General features: G+C 40.0%; 1 protein-coding gene across 2 annotated transcripts in view; it reads left to right on the top strand.

Moving 5' to 3' along the window:
* Nucleotides 1-16,564, top strand: part of BMF (Bcl2 modifying factor) — a 47,557-nt gene extending 30,993 nt beyond the window's left edge. For both annotated transcript variants that reach the window (XM_081314717.1, XM_081314716.1), the window contains one exon: nucleotides 6,637-16,564. In XM_081314717.1, coding sequence (XP_081170843.1) covers nucleotides 6,637-6,738 — 102 coding nt within the window. In that variant the 3' untranslated portion in view covers nucleotides 6,739-16,564. The remainder of the gene's footprint in view (nucleotides 1-6,636) is intronic.
* The last annotated feature ends 207 nt before the right edge of the window (nucleotides 16,565-16,771 follow it).

The raw sequence follows: 16,771 nt of genomic DNA, 5'->3' as shown, positions 1-16,771 counted from the left end.
AAACATCAAGCTAAAAACACACACCCCTTTTTGATTTTAAGAAGACAGCTCCCCTCCATCTCTTGTGCTTTACTGAGGAAGAAGCAAGATTTTAAATAAAGATTTTTAAGTAAAGATTTTTAAAACCTATTTAAAACATGGGCAGAAGTACTTTCATTAGATAGGATAGTTATCAATGCAAATTAAAAACCCGAAACAAAACGTGGATGCTTAAAATAACAGAGTGTGTTAATATATTGAAAAGAGAAGTGAAATCGATAAAAAAGCAGCTAGATGGAAAGAGAATTGGTGAACATACTTGCAATTTTCAGAACATTACTTTTCTGCTTCAAACTCATATGTGATTAGAGAAAAAAGTGTTATGAGAGGAGAGGTTCTTAGTGTTCGAAAGCCTGCAAAGTTGTCATGCTTGGCATCAAAACATGGCCACAATCAAGATCTGACTGGTTTTAAAAAAAGGGCATCAGGATGTGCTAGAAACCGCATCAATTTGAGTTTGCGTCTGAACTTCAACTTTCGTGGCAAAACAGAGAAAAATGATGCTCAGAGAGTTGTATTTGAACCCCACCTCAAAAACACTAAGGCTAAAATATCTCAGATATCCAAACCAGACATGCCAGAAATGTACACATAGAGATTTAGTTCCTGAAATTTATCAAGTAATGCCCAACTTCTTTTCTTTTCTTTTTCAATTAAAAAAGCACAAACATTTTAACTGGCTAGGAGTGCTTACAATGACCATGTCACAAACTTCCAGATGTTCTCTTTGCATCTGTTCTATCCAGTAATGGTCTCCGGACCAGAAGGGAATCGTGCAAGGCAGCGGTGAGGAAAGAGGGGAGAGGCAGAAAAAAGTATGGAGCTTTGCCTTCCAAACACTTGATATTACAAAACCAAAATGATAAATAAATAAATTAGGAGGATGGAAGAGTTCCTCAGACTGCTCCAGAACATGTCTGTGAATGCTGGGCTTCTAGGGAGCCAAACAGAATTGTCAGAGAGTGTTGAGTCTACCATAATTTCCTCCTTGGATATGCCTTTGATAGAAGAAAGCCATGGCCAATCCTGCCTGAGATTCCCAGGCCTGATGGTCAGTAGGAAAACATCTGGTAAGCTGCAAATTTTTTAAAAAATGAGTTATTGTTTTTCCATAAAGTCTTCCCTTTGGCATTTGGTGGCATTCCTTGAGCCAATAAAATATGGTTACTTCCTTACTGTCCTCCTTTTCATGTCCGTATTCTGAGAACAAGAGTGGATTTACCTGCATAATTTAAACTAGAGTTTCCCAACCTTGACAACTTTTAAGACACAGAAGTCTTGGAGTTGAAGTCCACATGTCTTAAAGATACTAAAGTTTGGAAACCCTGATTTAAACCATTCAAAAAAAAATCCTTATTTTCTAGTTGCAGTTTAACTTGAAATGCTATGGCTTGCAATAATAGCACTGAGTTCTTGTACTTCCTTTTTCTCTGTTTTTGCAAATGGAAAAGGGAACTAAACAAACCATTAACTTACACAAGTCAAGATGCCATGAACCTGGGAAAATGTGGCAGCGGGGGGGGGGGGGGCGAAGGCGGCGGCCTGGGGACAGCAGTTGTCTCTTCCAATGCAAAGTCAACTGGGTCCTGTTATTTCACTCTCTTGCTATCAGGTGTGATGGTGAACTGCAGCATGTACCAGGAGTCCTTTTTTACTAAATATTTCTTCAAACAGCTCAGAGTCTCCATCATTATTTGAGGGAACACCTGCTGCCGGCATCAAACGCCCTTCGCCCAGTGCGCTCCCACAGGGAGGGTCTGCTCAGGGTTCCGCCGGTAAGAGATTGCCGGCGGGTGACACCCAGGGATAGGGCCTTCTCAGTGGGAGTGCCTGCCCTCTGGAACCAGCTGCCGGTGGAGCTGAGGACCGCCCCCGACCTCCAATCATTCCGCCGGGGCCTGAAGACCTGGCTCTTTGAGCTCCCGGGCCCAGGCTGAGGAGAAAACTTTTAACTGGGGTTTTTAAGAGTACAGGGTGAATTTAATATTTTTTAACTTGGTTTTTAACTTTTGTATGTTTGATTTTTAATTCCCTGTAAACCGCCCTGAGTCCTCAGGGAAAGGGCGGTATATAAATGTAATAATAATAATAATAATAATAATAATAATAATAATAATAATAATAATAATAATAATAATAATAATAATAATAATAATAATAATAATAATAATATAGATTTTGCACAATCATCTCTTTTGGCTAATGAAGCTAGGCTTCTGCCCCCTTGCAAACCGTCTTTGGTTCTTCCGGATTCACAGTGCATTGCCCTGGAATGGTTAGTGGCATTCTTCCTAAAATAATTATCAGGTATCAAATAAAGAACCACATTGTGATTTTTGTGTTACACGTGAATTTTCAACTTCTTAAAAGAAGTTCTCACTTTTCCTTCCATGTTGGCTTTGGAAGATTAAAAATTGAAGATCCAACAGCATGATGGCAAGTTTTCATCTGTGCTACTAAATCAATATTCTCGCCCATACATGTTTTAATAGCAAGAATGGAGAATTATAAGGTTAACCTAGTCATTTTCCAGATACTTTAAGTCCACTGCGGGAACTTCTGGGCTTCCCTTTATTCTACCCATTGGCCACCAAATTCTTTTGCCATCGGAATATATTCATTCATCTGTTACTCTGGGAAATGTGAATTATTTCTCTGCTCTACCTAACATTTAATTTGTTCTGCCTACTCCAAACACCTGATAGACAGGCAAAATACTTTTCAAATTATGCAGCTGTGTTAGATTTTGTGTCATACAACACACATTTTTTTTGCATTCTTTTGTTGGAGTGCTCTTGATTTCTTGTTTGAGAGTTTCATTTTGTGCCATTGTAATTAATACTATAGGATGAGGTCTGATTCTAGCGTTCTTTGGAAACTTGTCTACCAGTTTCCAGGTAAAAATAGCCTGATTTGTGAAAAGCAAAAATGAGCCAAATAAATTTGTGATATCCACTCGGGATATAAACTCATCTTCTTGAAACACATAATTTATCACACTGGCATTGAAGTGATGGAATTAAACTATTTTAGATTTCAAATGTCTAGAAAAATGATTTCTATAAGTAGAGTGAAGGTGGGTGGCATATAAATTAAATCAATCAATAAAAAGATATTTGAAAAAACAAACACCTAATAGGTGTTTCATACAGAATTACAATTCATTCTGAACTCACTTCATCTTAAACAAAAATAATTGGTCAATATCCTTGCAGATGGTTGAACTATCATCAGTATGCTGATGATATCCATTATATATCTCTATCCCAAGCTGACCCAGTGATGCTGTCCAGGTGTTGGCTCAGCACCTGCAGGCTATAAGCATTTGGAGGAGGACGAATTGTCTTCAACTCAACCTAGAAAGACAGAGTGGCTCTAGTTTTTTGATCCTCTTGGTTCCGATGAAGTATCATCTTTGACGCTTGCTGGTGCAAAACATGGATATGTTCCTGGACTTGGGATCCTGCTGAAGGAGCAACTGGCAGCTATGGCTCAGGGAGTCTTTGCACAGGTTCATCTTGTGCACCAATTGTGCCCATTTCTGGACAGGGAGGCCTTGCTCACAGTCACTTATACTTTGGTCTCTTCCTGGCTAGATTACTGCAAGACACTCTACCTGGGGCTGCCCTTAAAAGACCACACAAATTACTACTAGTGCAGAATGTGGTGGCCCACATAGTTCTGGGTGCCCCACAATTAACCCATGTTACCCTATTGCTAGGGAAAACTGCTCGGTCTTCCATTTTCTTTACTGATGTTTTTCAAGGTGCTGGTTACCATCTTTAAAGACCTAAATGGTCCAGGGCCAGATCATCTACAACAGGGGTGTCAAACCCGCAGGCCGGTTTCATCATACTGAAGCTGCACCCACCCCGTTGTCATCAATGCAAAAAGAGTCATGATACATCGCGACACATCATGTGACGTGGCAAGTTTGATACCCGTGGTCTACAAGATTGCCTTTCCTTGAGAGTATCTGTCCATTCCACTAAGTATGATCGGGTGGATGTCCTTAGATCCCTTCTCTCAAATGTTGCCATCTAGTGGGATCTAGGCAATATGCTTCTCAGTAGCTGTCTCTTTCCTTTGAATATTCCACTGAAGTCTGGCAGGCTCCAAGTCTTCCAAAACCCATGACAGCCTGGTTTTCTCACAAGGATGACTTTGGAGCCAAGAAAGGTTTGTGTGTGTGTGTGTGTGTGTGTGTGTGTGTGTGTGTGTGTGTATTTGTGGCAAAGTATGGAAGTTGGGGGCACTGGGAGTTTTCAGTAGGTAGACTTGACTTACTGCTTTGTTTAGTAACAATTCAAAGTTATGACAGTGTTGAAAAAATAATTTTACAACTAATGACCTCATTGACAAGCCTTGCAGTGTTCCTCAGTCACATGATCTTCATTATAGTCCATACTCCATGTACTGTGCTGGACCTGTTTTGCTTTCCTCAACTGCCTTGCTGAGCAGACAGATTGGAGAGGAAGAGATTAAAAGAGAATAAGCAGGCACATAGTGAGGAATATACCGGGCCGCGCGAGTGGCAAGCTTGGACTGTGGGTGCCAACACATTGCTCTAAATGAATTTTGTGTGCCTTCTTACTCTCTTGTAACCCCTTCTCCAATGAATGTAAATGCAAACATTAGTTCCCTTCCTGCTCATTATCCCAGCACCCTGCATGGGAGCGATCATCCCAAAGGGTGGGGGAGTGGGGAAAGGAAAAGCACTGTCATGTGATTTCCCACTTAGCAGCCACTTCGCTGGAGCACAGGGGCTCAAGTGGTCGGAACCCTGGGCAGGAGGTTAGCAAGCCCGTGTTGGAGACCTGAGGGCTGCCGTGAGGAGGGTTATGCTCATGTCCTCCACTCCAGCTCCTGCTGGGGACATGAAAGGAGCCCGCAACTGGCTAATCCTTTCAGCCTGGAAGGCCCTGCGTGCTTCTGATTCAAGTGCAAAGCCACTCAGCTTAATGACAGAACTGCTGCCCCCCCAATTATTGTCACTAAAATGAGGAATACCTGTATTGATTTTTAGTTTTGTTATGGTTTTCGTCATTATTTGTGAGCTGTTAATATCAGTTGCTATTACCTTATTAAGAAAGATGGCACTTGTGGATGAAAAAAGGCTGAGGTCTGGCTTCGGGTTGAGATAGACTCCGTGGCTCCTGGAGACAAAATAATTCTGGAATTGCCAGAGGATTATTTTAAAGGATCGCTTCTCTGAATCCCTGCGGCATTCTAAAACACAAGACCCTTGCCCCCTTTCTGAAAAGTATAGCCTTACAAAACAACGTTCACGGCTTCCATTCTTCTTTCACAAGCAGATCCATAATCCAGCAGGACTCCTGCTGATGTTTGAAGGCAAAGTGGCCTTCAAACATCAATTCCTTGATTCTCCTCTCTTCGGCAGCTCCCGGAGCCACTTTTCATGCTCTGCTGGACGACTGCCAATTTTCTGGAGCAAGTTCTTTGTGGGGAGGGGGGATCGTTAAAGGGAAAAGTAGGAGAAAATTGCCTCTTTGACATAATGTGCATGGGACCCTGCTCGCTGGATCTCTAGATCTAACTCCTCATATCAATGATGCCTCTGTCTTTCAACAAAGGCATGCATCCTACAAAGCATGGATTGTGACATTTGATGAAAGCTAAGCTCTCGCGGCTAGCCCTATCTAAAGGTAGCAAAATTAGAGTTTGAAGGCTCCCTGCCCCCAGTCAATGTGTTGCTTGATAATGGGGACCTGGAATAACCCCTAAGGTTTTTTTTGTTGTTGTTGTTGGGTTTTGTTTTCAAGTGTGTTCTTGCTTAAGGTTTAATTGGCTCCAGTCAGTAGGAAAGGGCTCCAAGACTGATTATTTATGGCTTGCTGTCAAAAGGAGCTATTAAAAAAGGGCAGTATTATCTTGGAGATGTTGGGAAGCAGAGCATGGTGGGGGGAACATGTGTGTGTGTGTGTGTGTGTGCATAGGAGTGTGTTTTCTTGTACTGGATAAAATCAGTTTTGCTGTCTCAGCAGTGTGGTTTAAATTGAAGATTAACCCTTTGACCTTCACAGTGTCAAATCACTTACAGATGGATCACCAGCTACACTTCTCTTCTCCCGCTCCCTTCCCCCCCTCTCCTGTGTTTGCTGGAAGAGGGGGGAACTCTCCTTTAGGAAAAAAAAAGGGGGGGAGAAGTTGTTTGTTCTTGCAGCTGGGCTATGAGACACTCAGAAGCCAATCTGATTAAAAACAGCACTTGGCTAAACTCTGCAAAATCCTGCAAAAAAAGGGGGGGGGGTTAATCCTTTTGTGCACAATACATAAAGGGTCTGCTTCTTTCTTTCATAATATTGGAGCAACAATTATTCCTAGAGAAACTACTACTAGTCTCACACTCACACACACACACACACACACACACACACACACACCCTTGGGCCAATGCTTTTTTCCTTAATATTTGTAGTATCGCTGGATTAAAGTGCCCGTTCTTAAAAATATAACTTAATTTTTATTGGGGCAAGTTAACCTTTTGAATGGTAGCTTTAACATTTTATATGAGTGAGTAATCTTGTTTAGACCCTTTCTCCCACCCACCCACCCACCCTTTTTGTTTTTTTACAGCACCAACAGAACAGAAATCAGGTCTGGTGGCAGATCCTTCTCTTCCTCCACAACTTGGCCTTGAACGTGGAAGCAAACAGACAACGTGTGGGTCAGAGGTGAGATCTGCCCTGCCTCTTCCAGGTTCCATCCAGTCAGCTGGGAGCACCGAACAAACCCAGGTTACAAATGCGCATGCCACTGGACAGACGTGAGGTTCCTGTGGACCTGAGGGTGCTTGTTGTACAAAAGACTTGTTTTTAATGGACTTGCCTTCTGACTCCCTTGTCTTCTGTGGTGGGGAGCTTTGGTCCAACACTGTTGAAGAAAGATCTTCCCAAGTTATGTGGCTTATAATCAAGGTGCAAGGAGGAACTAACGTAAGGAAGCTTTGGATGAGTTGGTGATGGGACTGTTGGTGACGTTCTGGGTTTGAGGTTTGGGGCAACTACCAGATTCCTGATAAGTAAACTTTGAAGAAACTCTGTAAACAGCAACTGTGAAGCAGCATATAGAGTATGTACAACTGAATCCTAACATTTTAAATAATGGAGATACTGGTGTAAACAAGGAGTGAGTCTTGAATACGTAACAACACACAATCATTACACTCAGGAACATATAGGCTCCCCTCCTGTCTTTCAACTCGAGCCAGGAAAATGAAATATAAACTGTACTTTCTTATCAAATGTAACTTTCTTTACTACTCTAAAGCTGTAATCCATATAGTAATGCCATTATCCAAACAATAGGATTTCTTAGATTACTTCCTTAAGGAGAGAAAGAAAAGTTTGCCCTTGGAGAGAGAAATTCAGCCTCACAAGGATTTTCCCTAAAGCTGCAAACTGCCTGAAGTTGGTAATGTGAAGGTCAGAATGGGGGTGGAGTGGGGGTTACTAGTAGAGGCCCTGCTTTCCACTGTCCTCATATGCCAACATGCCTCTAAAGTGGGTAGGATCATGGCAGCTTGGAGCTTGCACCATCCTTTTTCTTTCCCACTGGAATCATTGGGAGGGACAAGAAAAGGAAAATCCTCTTTTGCGGGGGGGCTCAGTGGGTTAGGATGCTGAGCTCGTCGATCAGATGGTCGGCACTTTGGCGGGTCGAATCTCGAGTGCCGCGTAACAGAGTGAGTGCCTGTTACTCGTCCCAGCTTCTGCCAACCTAGCAGTTTGAAAGCACGTAAAAATGCAAGTAGAAAAATAGGGACCACTACGGTGGGAAGGTAACAGCGTTCCGTGCACCTTTGGCGTCTAGTCATGCCGGCCACATGACCACGGAGACGTCCTCGGACAAGCGCTGGCTCTTCGGCTTTGAAAGGGAGATGAGCACCAGCCCCTAGAGTCGGAAACGACTAGCACGTATGTGCGGGGGAACCTTTACCTTTACCTTTTTTAGCTGACATAAGCCGTTAGAATTACGGAAGCAGCATTCAGCTACCTTGTCTTCTCTCTTTTCTAAGTCTAAACATCTAACAGAATTTGTTTAACTTAGCAGAGAAAAGTGCCTTAATTTTACATAAACTCTCATTACGATCATGTTCAATATCAGAGATGGAACCACAAACTACTGAATGCCCCATACTACGTATTTTTCTTTTGCCATTTAGGAAAAAAAATGGAAGCAAAGTTTTTATTCGGAGAACAAGAAAATCATACATATTGTAGAAAGAAAGAGGAATGATTTTTATTGCCTGGCCATAGGTAGAGGGGCATGAATCCAAAAGATTTTGAAAGGGCTCTGCACCCTGGTTTCAGGCTTCTGGATTTTTCAATTTTAGGGCAAGTGAGAAGCAAGATGAGTTAGAAGGCTGGTTATGCAATGATTTGGCTATATTTTTGCAAAAGACGTACCTTCCAAAGTACTCTCCTGAAGTCATTTGCTATTCTGAACTATGTAGCAACACTTTCACTATCTTAAGAGGCAGTATTCCTACTCTAGGTGTTTTTAAGATTTAGAGTCAGAGGTCACACAGCTTGGTTATGTTAAGTGCATTTATGGTTTCGCCTTCATGGCTTTAGCATGCTGTCCAGATCTAGTCAGTTTGGTTAGTTTGTGCTTCATTGTATTTTGGGGGCCAAGAAAATGGACTAATACAGGAATGCAGTTGCGTGATTTGTGCTTAGTACTTCTTCCCAAAATAGCTGTAATGAGAGCACCTCTAACAGTGTGGCCTTTTTATATATTGGTTTTTAATAAAAAACAACATGAATTAACAGTATCAGTATTGTTTAAATATTTCCCAGTGTGAAGGAACAAATAGTTCAGACAAAATTTTATTCAAAATTTTCTAATACTTCTTACATTTTTAACTTCATCTTTTCGGAGAGGGATTTTAGAGTTTAGCAAGCAGCTTAGTCTCAGACTTTTGTGTCTCTGTGCTAGATTTCCTTCCAGCTTTGCCACTGTGTCTTCGCTAAAAGTCCTTGCCCCATCTGGCCTAATTCTGGAACTGTAGGCTATTTTTTCCAGCATTTCTGTAGTGCAATGAGTTGAAAACGTGCTGCTCAGAATCCTGGACTGAATCCAACTTTTGACCTCTACAAAAAGAACAGATTTCTTCCATAGTAGATTCTGGTTAATGGATCATTCCTGCTGACAGAATGAAGGAAGAGATTATTTTTGATTCCTCTAAAAATCTCCTCTGGAAAATTGTGGGGTCCTAGGACAATGAAGAAGGTGATGTGAACCAGAACTCCCTAATGGAATTCTACTTAGGGAGGACCTGCTGGATCCAGACTCCTATTTTCATTCTCTTGAAAGGAATCTATCCCAAATCCATCTCCCTGAGAGATTATAATTTTCAGATGTGAAAATGGATCACCTGGGACTGGGTCCCCCAAGTCTGGCACCATTTAGGTGTGCTGAGGATTCAGTTCACTGTTGCCAGCAGAAGGGCAACAGATTGAGAAAAGCTGACTTAAACGAAGTGGCTCCAAGAATTGAGTTTCTGAGTCAAGTCTGCAATTCCAGCCGTATGATTATTATGTTCCCATGTTATACCTCCCTTGACTCAGACAAATAATGTCGCTGACCATTACTGCATCGTGGCAGATAAAAGTGGAAGATTATGTCCTTGAACTTTAATGGGCCAGTTTCATTTTTGATAGCTCCTTGTGATGCTCCTCCTCCTCCTCCTGATCAGTATAAGGAGTTTTTAGCCCTTCTGCCATGAGAGCAGATTGTCTTGTTTAACACATGACCTACTTACCCATCATCAGTTTGGACACAAGGCAGAAATATGAAGCACAAAGCTTTATTGTGTTATTCTCTGCAGCGGACCAAGCAGTAAATACATTCTGGAGAAATAGGGCATGTTAGCAGATACATGTTGCCTTTTACACAATACTTTTTGTGTGAAGACTAGAAGTCCCAACTGGGACCTTTAAGAGTTTTACATTGTGTCTTTTTAATCTAATCAATAAATACTGTTGAACATTGGTTCCCTCCTCCCCACTATTACCAATGCTTAACTATACTAAAAAGTTATAATACTAAATGTGTATCTATTTAAATGTATAATCAAGAACAGAACCTGTCATGGGGCTGACCTGGTTAAAAGGCACAATAGCTTCATCCCACCAGACATAATTAAATGTGTTCTATTTCTGGAGGAGGACCTGGGAAGCTTATTTAAATTTTAGATTTTTCATATCCTGTAGAAGAGAACAACTTGCTTAAAATCTAGTCATAGAAAATTAGCATGTAATTATTTCTTACCTCCTCTGGCTTCTTGTGACCATTTGGTATCCTTATCTTATGTATTCTAGCTGGACTACCACCTTGATTTAATGACAATGAATTCTGTGAATCTTATTAATAATACAAACTGATGTTGCCTATGAGTCCCAAGGTTTTTTTTTGTTTGAATGGATAGATTGATAAAATCAGGGCTGGCTTAGGACATCTAAACTTTCTCAAAAAAACAACCCCAACAACTTCCATTTTCCAAAGTTCATCAATTAACCCTTATGGAGAGGGCTCTTCTCTCATGATCATTTAATTCAAAATAAGCAAAAGTCCTTGGCTTGAGGTGGGAGTTTGCTTTTGTGCCACTAGTTTACACAGTTGTCTGTTCTCCTTAGTGGCTCTTTAGCAATAGAAAGAAAGTCTTAACCATGATAGAAAGAGTTCCAAATAACCTGCAACATTATCTGAAGCACACTACTACCTCAGTAAAATGTTGCAAATGAGGCAGAGCAATTTTACAGCAAAGGCTTCCACTGAGAAAGGAATTTTCTTTTTTTTACTATCTCTTTCTCCTCAATTCAGCTGGTTCTTTGCTAATCTTTTTTAAATCAAACTTTCCTTGGCTGCATTCTCTCCTGTAATAGTGCTTTTGCTGCAGTTCTTGGAAACTGAGACAGCAATCATAACAAACTGTACTGCCTGAGGTGACTTCCAGCTGCCAAAAGCCAGGCCAAGGTGGGGAGAGAATAGAGGAATGGTCTTAAGATAAAGACCCTGAGGATAAAGACCCTGGGGACACTGGCTGATTGTCCTGTGTTGGGGTTTTGTTGTGCAACTTCTGTGTCTATAGATGTAGCTGCTGTTTTCTTTCAATTGTGTGGATTTTCCTTTATTCCATGGCATTGTGTTCTCCTATTGTACCAAATTTGCTTGTCTTGTTCTGCCAGCTTAAGCAGCCTGTTGGCAGCAAGTTCGTGTCGGTGTTCCCATAGGCTGGAATTCTCATTTTCAAAGACTTTACTAGTCTCTTCACCTACTTGCAAGCTTTGGTTATATCAGCCAAAGAGGGTGATCTAACATCCCCATAGAAAACCGTATCTGTGACTTTGCTTTCAACACATTGTTCTTGGATTTTATTTTGTTCTTTTAGGAATTAAAATTGGGGTCTGCTGGCATTGTGACCAAACCCTAGATATGCAGGGACACTGTTGTCATGTAACAGTGAGCTTGATTTAATTAACTCTAATCACTATTTGGTACAAATAAGGACATGCACAACAGGAATTGCAACTGTCACTGAGACTGGCCACAAACTGACAATCCCATCCTATAGAAAAGCCTGGGAAAGGCATTAATCACACAAAAAGTAGAGTCAGACCTGCCTTGCAGAATGCAAAGACGGCAAGCCTTTTGTAAAGTCAAAGAGAGCTATGACATGGGACAGGCATTTATTCCAGTGCTTCATATAAATTACCCAAGGGCTATAAACAGAACGGACAAAAATTAGTAGATTTAACTGGCTGTGATGAATTAAAGAAAGGAGTCCTTACAAACACCACAACTATCGTTGCTATAACTGCGCTGTCATCTCAAATAGTCTTCCTGCAACGTGGCACCTGGGAAGTTTCTTTATACTGCTTCAGAACAACAAATAATCTAACTGCCAGGCCACAGACACCAGCCCGGCCCTATTTCCCTCCAGTATCCTCTCCCAGTTAGGTCGACAAAATTAGAAGGTAAATGCAGGAAATCAAAGACATTTCCCCCTACTTTTTATTTTTGGAAATATAACAACTGAAGAAAGCCCTTGAAAACTATAATGCATGATGTCATCACCATGCCCTGAGATCCTTGCAGGGTCTTTCTTTCTTTCTTTCTTTCTTTCTTTCTTTCTTTCTTTCTTTCTTTCTTTCTTTCTTTCTTTCTTTCTTTCTTTCTTTCTTTCTTTCTTTCTTTCTTTCTTTCTTTCTTTCTTTCTTTCTTTCTTTCTTTCTTTCTTTCTTTCTTTCTTTCTTTCTTTCTTTCTTTCTTTCTTTCTTTTTCCCCCAAAGTAGATTCCAGTCACAAAAGATTGTCTGAACCAGGTCTACAATGCTTATCTGCAGCACTGCCAAACCTTCAGACAGATATCCCCCTTTTACTGTCCCAGAGATCTGATATGGGACCATTGGAGTAGGACTCCAATATCCTTGCTAGTATTTGTTAATGTCCCCTAGCTCTTGTACATCTGGGGCAGGGGACCAAAAAACAAGCAAAGCTAAAGGAAGCACCCTTTGGAAGCTGGAGTAGGGAACAAAAGTAAGGTTTGTGTTATGCTCCTGAATTATCTTGCAAATGAGGAGATGGTTGTCCTATCCTTAATATAGAATTAATGTTTCCTTTCCAACTACTTTTCTGTAATTGGGATGAAGGCTGCATTTTTCCCCCCCACTTCAGATAGGAGAAGGATTTGAACAGTTCTTTGTGGTTACCTTTTCTCCTGATATGGTGGGAATTTACAGGGCAGATCACTAAGTTTAAGTCTGGCAATCAGTACTATCTTTTAAGATATGGGTAGCTTGAGGCCTTCCAGCTGTTGTTATAAAGCTGTTTTTAGCAATCTCAGACAACATGACCAATGCTGAGGAATGCTGGGAGCTTGATCCTGTGGCATCTGGAGAGCCCAATTTTCTAAGCCTTGTTTCAAGATTCAAATTTTAATACCCTGGGTAAGAAGAAGCATGCTTATGATAAAAGGTGAAGTTGCTTACATTTATGTGTGTTTTTTTTAAACTCCTGCTTGGTTTTGTGTACTGAAAGCAGATGGTCTTGTGGTTCATTACATTATATCATTTTTTTTAAACATCTGGCAATATGTGTTCAGTTCTATTGGGGTTAGTTTCACATTGGAGCCAGCAACATGTAAAAACAGAACTTCAGGTGCAACCTATCAATCAGTGGCATATTTCACTCTGTTATTCAAATGTAAAATAGGAAAAGGGATAATTGGTTCTAAGGACAACCATATAATGCTTAACTATTAGTTGGAGGTTTTTTTTAAAAAATGTATTTTTCGGTGGAGTGTAAAATCTGAAGTTAATAAAGCAAAGGTTCAACTCTATGTACACTTGAAAGTAATTCCATTTTACTGTAAAAGGTCTTGCTTCTGAGTAAGCCTGTGTAGAATCATATTGCATATCCTTTTAATATCTTAATAGTTTAAAATAACAAATTAAGCTTGAGATCTATATCTTAAAAATACAGACATGTCTTAACTTATTCAAAGGTCCATTTTCCATCTAAGATTCACAGGCCTGCCTTACTTTTCAGCTGTTTCATACACTGAAAGAAAAAAAAGTTTGCCAACTTTTCCAACTATAACTGATTTTTAAGTGCTACTTGTTCACAGGCGACAGTGGGTTGGATCCCAGCTTGGTCCTCCTTAGAGTAGAGCTATTGTGATGGAACCTGGGAAAGAGGCCTGTATTTAGCAATACTTTTTTAAAGTGTCTAAATTTGGATCCAAACCAGTGGTGGGATTCAGTCGGTTCGCACCACTTTGGCAGAACCGGTAGCTAATTTTTTGTTGCCCAGGTCCAGAATGGACTTCCAGAAGCAGCATCCACACTGAGAACCGGTTGTTCACATATTTGAATCCCACCACTGATCCAAACTACTGTTTATTTTCATGGTCTGAGAAACTTCATCTGCTTTTCAAGATATGGAGATTTTTTTCCCCAGGTATTCTGGCCACTCTTATTAGCAAATGTCATTCTAGTTATTAAATTTTATATATATACACAAATATACACACCCACATACACACAAAAAAAAGTCTTTTGCTTTGGGTTTCACAATGAACAGTACCATTTTTTTAGTATCTAAAACAATTCTGAACTCCTACATGCTTCCGATTCTTACTCATCAGCGACAGGACAAAAGAGGCCAAATGTATCACATGCATTGGAATATAACTGTGTATGTCTGTAAATGAAATGTGGTCTCTAAATTCCTCTTTCTCATTGCCTCAAATAGGATCACCAGTATTTCACTGCCTTTGCTGTTTTCTGTTAACAGTGATTGGAGCTGAAGAAATTGGCAAGTTGCCATAAAAACTATCCCTGCTCATGTATTCAAACCTAGTCGCCTTAAAGACACGGCTACATAGGCTGGGTGAAGCACTGGCAACCCAGACAGATTTATTGGTTGGGTTATTGCAACTCGCTGACTGTGAAACTGGATTAATGAGCACTCATGTGCCACCATGTTACCCTCCTCCTCCAATCATAAATTGGCAGAATAAATAGGAATTTTTCAGAAATTTATTGTGGAAGATGATTTCTGCAAACAGAAAGCCATGTGTCTTTTGGGGCGAGAGGGACTTTATAATGCTTAAATGAACTCCATTGAAATCAACTGAAGAGTAATTACTCATTTGTCCTGTTGATTTCTATGAGCTTCAATTGCCACTTCTGCTCTCTGGTCAGAAGCTTGTATCTCCAGGAAAAATGGGGACACAGAAAAAAAAAAATTGGGATGTGTTTCTAGAGGCCTTTGGATTACTGATGACCTTTGACTAATGAGAATACAGGATGAGTTTAAGAGTAGGAAAGATATGTTGGATCATTTATATTTTTAAATGCTGTTAAGAAAATCACCATGTGTACAATGTTTATAAAAATGTTTTGGTAAGGATGTTTATTTAAAGAATATTGATTAGAGTTGGTATACTGGGATCAACAGCAAGGAGCTGGAGTTTTCTGTAACTCTTTGCTGCCATCTAGTAAGTCCCCAGATGCATTGGTATCCTTTCAGTGATATGGGCCTAACCAACCTGTAAGGCAATTGTTTATATTGTTTTATAAATATTTATATAACTCTTTTTTGTTCAAAGTGCTTTTATTGTCAAGAATTATTGCCTATTTCATTGTTATAGTAGTCATAGGAGTTAAGGAAGCATGTTTTGTGTAAAGATGGATTTTCTGCACCTTCCATAACTGTAAAAGAGAGCAGGTCAACTTGGTTATGGGCTTGAAAATTGAAATTGTACCTGTTTTGTGACTATTAAAAATAGAGGATCTTATTTTCCTTTTCTACTTACTGGGTACACTGTACCAAAACAAATTAGTTTTTCTTTATTTCACACAGTTTTGGTTATTTAAATAATGATCACCTTTTTTTTAATCCCAAAACTCACCGTCACTTCATTCTTAACTTTGTAGATCTATTGTGCCTTTTCACTATATAGTGTGAACCGTTTGTAACAATCTTATTACATGATACAAGGATGTGTGTCCGACAATGGAGAACTGGGATTTGTTTTTGTTTTGCTGCCTTTTTTTTACTAGCAGCTGTTCCCTAAGAGCCTGGGGCACAGTGAAATCTTTCCCATCATTTTGCTAGATCTTTTGAAATGAGCATACCAGGTATTTGAACCTGACACTTTCTGCACACAAGCATGTTCCTTATCAGAGGACAGTGGCTCCTTGTAGCTGACAAAATAATCCAGAAATCACACACTGATGACCATTCTTTAAATGAGTGGTCTTGTAATTGGACACTTCCAGATGGGAGTCTGGAAAGTTGCAATCCCATTGTAGGAGTTCATTTTTCCTCCAATATTCGGGTCTATTGAAGTCAATAAAATCTATAAATATTAGTCAAATGTATTTTTTCCTAAACTGTAAAATTGGGATACTAAAGAAGCTTCATTCTACAGTCTTGTCTTGAATTTCTCATTCCGATGTAGTAATTTATAATCTCTATCTGTTATAATCTTCTGCCTTTCCATCACGCATTGTATACTGTATGCTGCAGATTTCTTTTGCGTGCTATAGAAAGAAGAATTTAAGACATGTGTTGTTGACATGTTCAACTTTGTAAATAAGGAATTACAGTTATTTGGCAATAGCCAATTATACTGGGAAAGCTGGTAGGCAGCAAATATTGCCACATCATTTTTAAAAGTGTTCTTCAACAGAATTCAGTCCTATTGTATATATATTATATATTCTCCCACTTTGCAGGATGTTTCTGTTATTATATCTTTTGCCATCATGGGCCTGAAGTGCACAGACCTCCTTTTCCATGGACCGAGACCCAGTGAGAATGTAGCATTTTATCTAACTATGGTTACGTGTCTTCAGATTGTTCTGTCTCAACCAGTGGCAACTCAAAAGAGCTCTCCGTTTTTGTTATCTTTGCAGAATATTTACTTCTGGATTGCTCTGTTTCTCTTGTTTCTGACTATTTAAAATGCATCCTGGACTCTTTTTTTCATAATTGGTACAATTTTTAATAAATACTTAAAATCAAATCAAATGTTTTTTGTTCTATGAATTGGCAACTTGTATCACTGCGGTTGAAGAAACCTATAGCCTATTCCATCTGCAGTGGGAAGTTCTGCTGGAGAACAGGTGGCTGGAGAAAGCTGGTGTACAGCATCTTTCAGAAATGTAACAGAGGTTATTGTGGGTGACATGAGACC

This window comes from Vipera berus (genome assembly GCF_964194415.1).
Source record: "Vipera berus genome assembly, chromosome: 1".
In the NCBI taxonomy this organism is placed as follows: Eukaryota; Metazoa; Chordata; class Lepidosauria; order Squamata; family Viperidae; genus Vipera; species Vipera berus.
This window is presented reverse-complemented; position numbering and strand designations above follow the sequence as displayed.